At 49.8% G+C, this 10,696-nt stretch overlaps 1 protein-coding gene across 4 annotated transcripts in view; it reads right to left on the bottom strand.

Annotated features, from left to right (window-relative positions):
- TNNT1 (troponin T1, slow skeletal type) overlaps positions 1–8,461 on the bottom strand; it is a 13,342-nt gene extending 4,881 nt beyond the window's left edge. Inside the window, exons 1-5 of one of the 4 annotated variants that reach the window (XM_006014948.3) lie at positions 8,358–8,461; positions 6,979–7,026; positions 6,595–6,608; positions 2,939–2,962; positions 2,118–2,150 (exon numbers count right to left, since the gene is read on the bottom strand). In XM_006014948.3, the coding sequence (XP_006015010.1) occupies positions 2,118–2,150; positions 2,939–2,962; positions 6,595–6,608; positions 6,979–7,004 (97 nt within the window). In that variant the 5' untranslated portion in view covers positions 7,005–7,026; positions 8,358–8,461. The remainder of the gene's footprint in view (positions 1–2,117; positions 2,151–2,938; positions 2,963–6,594; positions 6,609–6,978; positions 7,027–8,357) is intronic. The other 3 variants (XM_025196736.1, XM_006014949.3, XM_006014950.3) reach the window with 3 other exon arrangements.
- Between the last annotated feature and the right edge of the window lie 2,235 nt (positions 8,462–10,696).

Raw genomic sequence — 10,696 nt, 5'->3', positions numbered from 1 at the left:
GATTGTGTGTGTGTGTGTGTGTGTGTGATCCTGATCCTGCACTGGCTGCATGTGTGTGTAGGGGGGAGGCCTGGCAATGAGACTGTATGTGTGATCCCCCAATGACACACTGTGTGGGGGGAGGTTTGGCAGAGAGACTGTGGGTGTATGTGTATATAATCCTGCAGTGATGCAGTGTGTGTGCGCGCCTGTGATCTGTCAGGGATGTGCTCTCAGTGCAAGGGCAAGTTGTGCAGTGATGCAGTGTGTGGGTGTTTAATTCTGTAAGGACGCAGTATGTGTGTGTGCGTGCACATACACACAATCCTGCAGTGACTCAACATGTGAGATGTCACCACCCACCCATTTTGCAAGGAGGTAGTGTGTGCATGTTCCACACTGCAGTGGTGCCATATCCACGTGTGTGACTGCAGTATGTGCATTTAACCCTGCAATGATAAAGTAATGCAGTGTGTGCTTGTTTCATCTTGCAGTGATGCAACATATATGCAACATGTATTTGTGTGTGATTTTGCTGTTACGCAGCATGTAGGGACACAGGGACACAGTGAGCGTGTGTGTGTATAAGAGATCTTGTAGGGACAGTGTGTGCATACATGTGTAAGAGATCCTAAAGGGACACTGTGTGTGTGTGTGTGTGTGTCCCTGCAGTGCCACCACCCCCTGCCAGCAGGCCTCCCTGCCCCCTCCAAGCTCCCTGCCCTTGGGCCACCAATGCATCTCTTGTGAGTGGTTTTAGGGGGTTCAAGCTGGGCAGTCGGTTCCTCTATACGTACAGATCGCATAGAGCTCATATACATTCAGCACCCATAGGAGCCCCCACTTTACTAACTCCACAGCTGGGGGTGGCTCTGGCCTGTCCCCAGATGGGGGGTAGGGAGGCTGAGGTCTGGACTGCCCCCTCAGCCCCCACTGAATGTATATCAGTTCACAGCCATGCAGGGAGGTACCGAACGGTATCCCATACGCTGAGCGTATAGATACGTTCTGCCCCTCTAGGCCCTTAGCTGTCACATGACCCAGCTGTGGATACATGGGGAGCACACGCCATGCCACACATGTATCAGGACATGTGACACACAGGCCACACACAGGAGTCATGGGAGCCAGTGTATGTCCCAGCTGGGGGTAAGCATGTGGACAAACTGGAGAGAGGGAAGGCAGGGACCCTGCCAGGCTCTACTGAGACACCACGGGATGCCCCAGGCCAGCAGAGCGGAGTGCTCCCAGAACAGGAGGTGCCCTAGGGAGGGCATTGCCGCCCTCAGGCCCCCAAGGCACCATAACCCCTGTTGAGAACCAGATGTCTGTCTGTCCATCTGAACCTCTGGCCATCCATCCATCCATCCCTATAGGCCCCCCTTCGTCTGTCTGTCTGTCTATCCATCCCCATTTACCTCATCCATACATGCATCCATCCAGCCCTATCCACCCATCCATCCCATATACACCTCTCTCTAACTGTCTTCCACCATCTATCCCAGTGGTTTTTAACCTTTCTGGGCTTGAGTTCTGGATTCAAGGTCCCCCCCTGGACTTGAGGCCCCCTCCATAACTTTTGGGAATGTAGTGACACCCAATTTCAAAAACTAACATGTATTACAGTGCCTACCTCCTTGAAGAGGGGTTGAGCAGTGGGGGTGGAGGAATGGCCAAGCAGAGATAAATCTAAACTTGTGCTTATCTGCTGATCTCACACCTCCCGGCACCCTTCAAAGGATCTTGTGGCACCCTAGGGTGGCATGGCAACCTTGGTGAGAATCACTGATTTATCTTCATGAACGTATCTATCTAGTATGCATCAATCCATCCTTCCCCATTCACATCTATCTATCTATCTATCTATCTATCTATCTATCTATCTATCTATCTATCTATCTATCTATCTATCTATCTATCTCTGCCTCTCCAACCAGCCTCTCTCTCTTTCCCCCTCTATCCCCATCCCTAGAAGGGGAAGTGATTGCACTGGGAAACCTGGGGCAGAGGATGCCTTCTTGGATAACTACTCAAGGCACTTTGCCCTGGGGGGCCCTGTCCAGCCATGTGAAAGTGGGGGTGCAATCTCACCCCCCTCCCAGGGTATTTCTTCAAGGAGGAAGGGAAGCAGGAAATACCTGGCTCTTCAACAGGCTTGGGTTCCTCAGGGGCTGCACACAGCCAGGGATCAGGAAATCAGGGAAAGGATGGAGGAAAAGGAGGAAGGAAAATTGGAGGGGCCAGGGAAGGTGTTGGTGGGGGAGGGGGTAGATATGGGGTGGGGTGTGGTGCGGAGAGATGAGCAGGGAGGGAGTTGATGAGGGAGGGTAAGAGGGGCAGGTCAGGGAGCAAGTGCAGGAGAGAAATGGAGAAGCAGTAAGACCAAGGCAGTTTAGGGGTCGTTAAGTCTGGTTAGTGGAGGAGAAAGCCCCCCACCCTTCCCTTCCCAGCCCCCACAAGACAGGTGCAACACTTCCACCCCCATCACCCACAGAGAATCTCAAGGGGACCCCAAATGGGCAGGGAGGTGTGGGGGGAGGTGCTAGCAGGACAGAGGACCCTGCAGTGACTCTGTGGTGGGGGATCCAGGTGAGGGACATGTGAAGTCCCTTTCCTGCCCCACTCCCAGCAGCCAGAGCCCCAAAGATCTACAAACTGGAAAGGAGGAAGCCTGTGAACAGAACACAAGGATGGACAAGACAGCAGCCATGAAGAGGACAAAACCCAGGTGTCCAGGCTCCCCACCCCCCTGGTCTGCCTCACCAGACCCCACTCCCTTCCCAAAGCTGGGTAGAACCCAGCCATCCCAGCTCCAGGTCTCCATCCCCTCCTATTCCACTAGACCCTGTTCTCATCATGCTCTTCTGGATTCCAGCTGGGCAGAGCCCTCTCAGTTCCTGACCACCTAAAGGAAAGAAGGAGTCCCTGCTTTTGGGGTGCTGGGATGCTTCTGTCTCACCTTCCTCTTCAGCCTGTTCCTCTTCTTCAGAGAGAGCAGGGGAGAAAGAGAGAGAGGGAGAAAACAAGGTGGGTGAGTGCCAAGACTGTGGTGCCCAGTGACCATCTTGGGGGGCAGTAGTATGGGGGATTGGACCACAGAATAGGGGAGAAGGAGGAAGTGTGGGGAGGTCATTTGCCAGGGCTAGGGTGAGTTCTGGGGGGTCATACAGTGGTTCTGAATGTGTTTCAGGAGGTCAGTGAATTTGGGGGTGTTTTGAGGGGAGTTTTAGTGACTGGGATCAGTTGGGAGATTGAGGGATGGGGAAACTTCAAGGACCCAGGGTATCAGTTGATGGGGTCGAAAGGTGATAACTGCCCTGACATGACAGTAGCCCTGGGACGTGAATTAAGTGTACCTTCCCCTCCAGCTTCCTCTTCTGGGGGGAAAAAGAAAACGTTAGAGACAGACAAATGGACAGGTGAGAAGCATCACTAGCTTGGCTTCCCCCAGTAGTGACCATAGGAATCATGGGATGGGGGACTGATCTAAGCAGTGGCGTGTCTATACAAAATGCTTTCCTGTAAGTAGACTAATCTACTGATTAGTCTACTTACAGGATACAGGACAGGATTAGTAGATGCAACATAGTAGATATGTTGCATCTACTAATCACTTTCCCAGATATGCTGGAGGAGCTTAATGCACAGTAAATTAGTCTACTGTGCATTAAATTTGCATTTTAAACTTGCATTTGCATTTAATACTATTTGGCTTTACTGTGCAGTAAATTTACTGCACAGTAAGGCCAAATAGCATTAATTGAATATGTAGATGTGCCCAGTATGGAGAAGCCAGCCAGTCTCACACTGACCTATTCATCTGCCCATCCATTCACACATACTGCATTCACCTGTCTATCTGTCCATCTATACCGATTTCCATCCACCCATATATCCATAATCCACCTCTACACAGACCTGTGTGTCCAGCCTGCCAGCCAGCCCCACACTGACTATCACCTATCCATCCATCCCACCTTCCATCCCTCCACCCCCATATACCTCCATTCCTACATGCCCCCATATACCCATCATCCTGGGGTATCTGAAGACACAAAATGGACTATTTACAGGGGAACTGGGGGAGGAGAAAATGATTGGCTGAATGATGCAGATGCTTATTAACCACCTATTATTGCTAAGAATTGATTTAAAATTGCTTAAGGTTCACATTGTAACTAAGTTCCCTCATACTCTGGAAGTGCAGAGTAGTTATTTGTGGTGATAAGAGAGGACCCAGACTGGAATCTCTGTATTTAAGCTATTTTGATAAATATGATTGTTTGTTCAATACACGCTAGGAGGCCCACAGGTCTGAAGGGCAGAAGTGGGATGGGGGCCCTCCCATGTCCCACCTAACCCGGCCTCAGCCTTGCTTTAAATCAGCCCAGGGTTGGAGTGAGAGCTGACCTTTTGGAATAAGAACCTCTCTTGGTTGAACACATCCTCATGGACAGTGAAGAACAATCTCATTTTAAATTCATGAGGCAACGGCTCATGGTTCCATCATCTCCTCCTCCTTAGGCAGCTGTGATATGATCCCTAAATGATGATTGGGTGTGGGGGGTGTTAAACTAGAGCAAACCAGTTCATTAGATATATATTAATAGTTATTATCATCATCATCATCATTATTCAAAGCAAGGCCAAAGCAGAGTGAGGTGGGACCCACAGGGGACCCACCATCCCTTCCACACTTCAGGCCTGTAGACCTTCTAACATGCATTGAACAAATGATCGTATTTATCACAATAGCTTAAATGCAGATTCCAGCCTGCATCTTCTCTTATCACCAGCAACAACTGCTCTACATTTCCAGAATATGTGGGAACTGAATTATAATATGAATCTTTAGCAATTTTGAATTTGGTTTTAATAGTTGCTAAATAATAGTGGTAATAATTGTAATGATAAGAAGAATGCATTAGTACTATTTAGCAGCTATTAAAGCAAATGTAAACATTGCTTATGGTTCACATTATAACTATTTTTCTGTATATTCTGAAAATGCAAAGTAGCTGTCATCATCATCATCACAATCATAACTGTATTATTATCATCTTCACTGTGCTTCAGGCCCTTTGGGCAAGGGCTTCCACAGGGCAAGATTAACCCTGGGAGAGGAACCTTTGGGTTTGGAGCAGATGCTCATGTTTTTGGGTTTCTTTTATACGGGATGATCTCCTTTGCTCCAGCAGCTCCTGCAGTCAAGGTGGTTCCAAACATACCAGCACTTGCCTTTCCTTTGGATTAAATCAGCAAGGCCAAGAGGGCGACACTTGTGTGTATGTAGTTCAGTGTCTCTATATGCACTGCCCAGGGTTTTGTGCCCTGGAGAGGTCACTCAAGCTTCACTTTATTTTCAAGCAAGGATTATGTTCACTGAGCTGATGTATCATTCTGCATAATTCTACTGTCTCACAAGACAGATCCTACTACTACTACATTATCATCATCGTCATTATTATTGTTGCTGTTGTTATTGTTGCAGTTATTATTGATAATTTCATCCCATTCACTTTTTTATTTCTTAGAAATATTTTAGACAAATTTAAATAATATTTAAACACAGTGTATAGATAGTATTAGTCAACGTTAAATGACACACAGCATTATTATGCTATATTCTAACATTAAATGATACACAGCATTATTATGTTATATTCTAATGTCATGTACTATATTGCATATAGCATATACCATAATTATTCGCATGCCATGTACCCTCAAATAAGAGAAGCATGCAGTGTTGGGAAGGTAGAATGAAGAAAAAAAAGATTTTTCCTTTTAGCCAAACTGCCCAGAATCAGTTTCCTAATGTAAGACATAGACCCTAATTTTTTATCACTAATTTGGGGGAGGAAAAAGGTGCGTGCAGTATGTGACTACATAAGGTATAGTACATATTACATTATATTATAGATTATCACTATAATTATTATCATTAGTATCATCTTGCTAATTACATTATTGGAGATGAAAGCACTGACCCTTCCTTCCCCATCATCCATCCTACTAGTGGGTAATTAGCCATCAATGATTAATGGCCAACAGCTAACAAATAGCCATCACAAGTGGGCCCTTCATGCAGCTGTCCTGCACTCCCATTGTGCCTGATGACAGGCTGCCTGAGCTGAACCAGTGGGCAATAATTCTAAGACATGGATTTCCAGGAAACCATTTCCATGGGTACTGAGGGGTGATTCTTGATTAGCAACATGTACTGATTCTACTAATTGTGGTTTGTTAATAAAAGGGCTTGTGGCTCACTTGTAGTGATGAACTCTGGCATGAAGTGCCCACCACAATAACCCAATTGGCTGTTTCATAATCAGCACAACAGTCATGCAACATTGAGTAAGGAGCAATTAAAACTTGTTAATCAGTTCTTAGTCAATGAATAAAACACAGTTACAGTCTAATTGCTCAAGAACAGCAACCTGTGGTCAGGCATTAATGTGTAATGCCTGCAAAGAAAGGGCTGGAGTATCTTCTCTCATCAGAGACATGCTCCCAGTAGGGTTAGAGATGGAAACCCAATGACTGATAATCATGACTTGTTAATAAAGAGGGACAAAGAAAAGAAGGACACAAAAAGAGGAGAGAGTCTCCTACCTTCCTGCTGTTCCCTGCAACACGGAGAAGGTGAGAGAGAGGAGAGAGGTCATTGTTGCACGTTAGTATAGCTAGCTCCTGTCCCCACAGGGCCTGGATTCCAAAGGTGTTGCCTATCTTCATAGAAATCATAAACAAGTCTGGCTGGAAGGAATCTCCAGAGGTCATCTAGTTCAACCTCTGCCCAAGGCAGGATCATTCCATAGTCTTGCCATGCCTAGGATCCCAGGGGCTGCCTAGACCACCCAGCCCATGGTGGGAGCACTGGCTGGTTCAGAAGGTAGGAATGGAGCTGGAACTTTCCCCTCTAGGGGTTGAAAGTCCTGCTACAGCCCCCAGGCAGGGGCACTGGCTAGCTCAGGGCGAGGGCAGACATTTACTTACTCATATTCCACTTCTTCTTCAGACATGGTGGCAGTGGGCAGGGGTCACCTGGCAGAGGGAAAAACACATGGGAGGTGAGCCCTTTGGGGGGCTTCTGGGGGCAGGTTCAGGACTAAAGCATTCTGGGAAGGAAGGACACACAGTTGGGGGGCAACAGTAGAGAATGCATTAGGTCCAGGATATGCTAACCCACTCACTTGAGTCTCTAGCAGCTCCTCCTGCCCCTGCAAGGGGAAAATTCATAATGGTGCCCAAAACCCCTTCAACCTGACCCTCAGCCCCTACCAGCCCAGCCCTTAGCTCCCTCAGCCCTGTGGGTGCCCCTTGCTCCCATCCCGCAGCCCTCTGCCAGCCTAGCTCTACCCCCCCCCGTGCCCAAATCCCAGCTGGGAACAGGTCCAGGCCCCATGCCTTGTCCTGTTTAGGGCATAGATTCCAGTCATGACATTACTGAAGACAAAGACTTTGGGGTGGGGCTGGGATTCTCCTAGGACAATATTTCTGTCACAGACTATTTTCAGAGGCCCATATCACCATGTGGCAGGAGGCCATGAGGGGAGTGAGGGGTTACACTGAGAAAGGGCTCAAGAGACAGGTTTCAGCTGTCAGGTGAATTTTTAGGCACCCTCTATTACATGCATTACAGTAGCATCCTCAGGACCCCATTGCACTGGGTGCTATTAGACCTGGATTGAGATTTGGGCTGGCAGGGGGGCTGTAGGTCAGGAGTAAGGGGCAACAGCATGGCTGGGAGCCCCAGGTCAGGGCTGGGGGTGCTGAGTTGCCCTTGGTGGTGGGGAAAGGAAGGGCATTGCCCAGCAGCTGCTGGAAGGTCACGGCTATTTTGGGGTCTGGCTGCTATTGTCTTCTCCAGTATTTGTCTCTCAGCAAGTCCCTAAATAAGAGTGACGGGCGATGGATGCCCTCAGCTGGGCTCAGGTTCTCCCCCCCTCAAATGACAGCTAGATCCCCACACCTCCAGCCTTCCCCTCACTTCCCTCTGCCTGCACTGGGGGCCACAAGGTTGGATTTTGCAAGCTTGTGAAGACCCAAATGAGATCTGGCCTGGCACTGCCTTCTGATGCCTCCCCAACCTGCAGTGTGCCCTATCTCTCCAGCCTGGTGCTAGAGAATTCCCCCACCTCCCCAGCCTCAGTCACCTACCAGTCCTGGGGGGCTCTGTGAGCTTAGAGGGCCCTCAGGCTATATGGAGGTGCAAATGTAGGGGGAGGCAGTGGCAGATCCATGCTGGACTCCCATATCCCCCCTGTGCCCCCAAGCCACCCCCAAGTATCCCACGTACCCCAGCCCTGCAGCTCCCCTGACCCCATCCCTCTCCCTTGCCTGGGGCTCCCCAGCACTGACTCCAGCTCCCCTACCTGTGGGCAGACAGACGGCTCCAGGGGGCTTGGGCTGTGCAGAGTTGCTATCTCCTCTGACAGGGTCTTTATTATGGGGTAACCAGATACCGTATCCCCTCGGTCCAGTAAGATTGGCCAAATGAGGTATGACACGGGTGGTGTTTACAGCATCTTCCAATGGGGGATATTCGTATTAATAGGCATAGAGGGAGATGGTTGGACAGATGAAGTCAAGGGGGGGCAGTGCTGCAAGCTTCCCCTACAGCAGTGTCCCCAGACTGAGGACTCCCTCAACACTGAGCTTCCTCCACAGCAATGCCCCCAGCCCCAACTTTGCAAACCTCCCCCTACTAGTACCCCCATCTGGAATCCCATGTGTGCTGTGAGCTATCCCAAAGCAGTGCCCCCAGCCCTGTAACACTGGGACTTTCCCCATAAGAGTGCTTCTAATCTGACATCCGTAACAGGGATGGTAGGAAGTGGAATGCAGGCGGGGAGAAAGAATAGATACTGCCGGGCTCAGATCCCATTGTTCCTGGGATGCCTGGCCTGAAATGTCAGAGAAACCAGACACTCTGCAGCTGTTGGAGGGGAGATAAACATAGCCCAGGGGGTCAGGAGTGAGGGACACCCTGAGAGCGGTGGGGAGCCCAGGACTGGGCTGGCAGGGGACACTTTTCTAGCAAGACTCCATTATTGCCAGGAACAGCATGAACTAGGACTCCTGGGTTCCATCCCAGCTCTGGAAAGGAGCAGGATCTGGTGGGTTAGAGCAGGGGGCAGAGTGTGAGCCAGGACACCTAGGTTTTATCCCCATCTTCAGGAGGCAAGTCAGGTCTGGTGGGTGAAAGAGGCGGGGGGGGTAGGACTTATTCCTGGGTCCCTGATGTCACCCCTGCCCCTAGGAAAGGAGCCAGCCCCTGCCCCAACCTCCAGGCCACCTGTTGCAGCAGTGGGAACATTCCTGAGCTTTGTTCTAAGCTGAGAAGGGTGACAGCACATCTCAGGTTGGGGAAGTACAGCTGGTGGGGAGGAGGAGGCCCAGGGGACACAGGGAGAAGCAAGAGCTAAAACATTAATTAGACCTGGACCTGTCCCTTCAGGGGCAGCCTAGCTTAGGAGAGTCACTCTTCAAAGCTCTGAGAGCTGCATCAAAGTTGTGGCCTTCCCCATCACTGCTGACAGACTCTGATTCTTCAAAGAGGACTGGGCTGACTGACAATGTTCAGCCATGACAGACACTGTTGAGGGTCTTCCTGTTGTGCTAATAACAATCTGACCTTGATCTGTTAACAGGCCTTCACTGGTAACTCTCACAAGCTTGGTCTTGACCCCAAACTCCAGAGAGAAGCTGGCTCTTGACCAGTGGTTCTCAACTGGGGTGACTACAGCACCCTGTCAGGGGTGCCACAGCATTGGCACTGCCCCTGCAGCCTGATAAAACTGCCCTGGGCACCTTATAAACAGCCAGACTGGGATGGGCTGAGATATGCCCGTGCTGCTGCCTGTATTAGGGTTAACTGACAAACCAGAAGCAGTTAGGAGTACCTGCTCTTGCCACAGCCCTTCCTGGTGCAGTCCCCCCATGTTCTTCCCAGAAATAGAAGCACACAGGATAGGTCCACCTGTCCACCGCATCCCCTGGCAGAGAGCTACTGTGGTATGCTGAGACAACACAACAGTGGTTCTCAACCAGGGTGCACCCCTGCCTTGGAAGTGAACTGCTTCCCCCCACCTTCTCCAAATCTCTCTCCCTTCCCCACAAAACGTGGAGATTTTAGAGCAGATGACAGAAAACATGACTAATGTCAGACAAAGGAAGTGTAGCTTTTTGCTGGAAGAGCAGGAGAGAACATGGCTGAAGGCCTCAGTTCTCGCTATGAGCCTTTGGGATCTATGTAACACATGATATAGTTTCTCTTCCCATTGAATCATCACAGAATCATCACAGGGAAGCAGGGCTGGAAGGGACCTGCAGAGGTCATCTAGCCCACTGGCCAGATCCAATCTGCAGATGAACCTGGCACTACCCATGGGGTGAAAAGGGTGGGCACCACCTTAGGGCACAGAAAGAGGTGAGAGTTTGTCACATGATCAGGCCCCTGAAGCACTCTACAGCCCTACCCTGACAAAAGAGGATGGCTCCAGAGAACTTTAAAAGTGCCCAATCATGTAACAATCTGAACCCCCATTGCATGAGGGTTCAGATGAAGGTGCTACAAAGCAGAGTGCCTTCATTAACATCTGTCAGTGCATGCTGGGTACAGGGCTGAGCTGATACAACCCAGCCATTCCCCTGGTGCTACCTTCAGAATGGAAGGGAGACAAGGAAGGGGCAAGAGTTTTGTCTGGGGTTT

The sequence above is a fragment of the Alligator sinensis genome, unplaced genomic scaffold (assembly GCF_000455745.1).
Source record: "Alligator sinensis unplaced genomic scaffold, ASM45574v1 scaffold647_2, whole genome shotgun sequence".
NCBI lineage: Eukaryota > Metazoa > Chordata > Crocodylia > Alligatoridae > Alligator > Alligator sinensis.
Note: the sequence above shows the minus strand (reverse complement) of the source record. Positions and strands in the feature narration are given on the sequence as shown.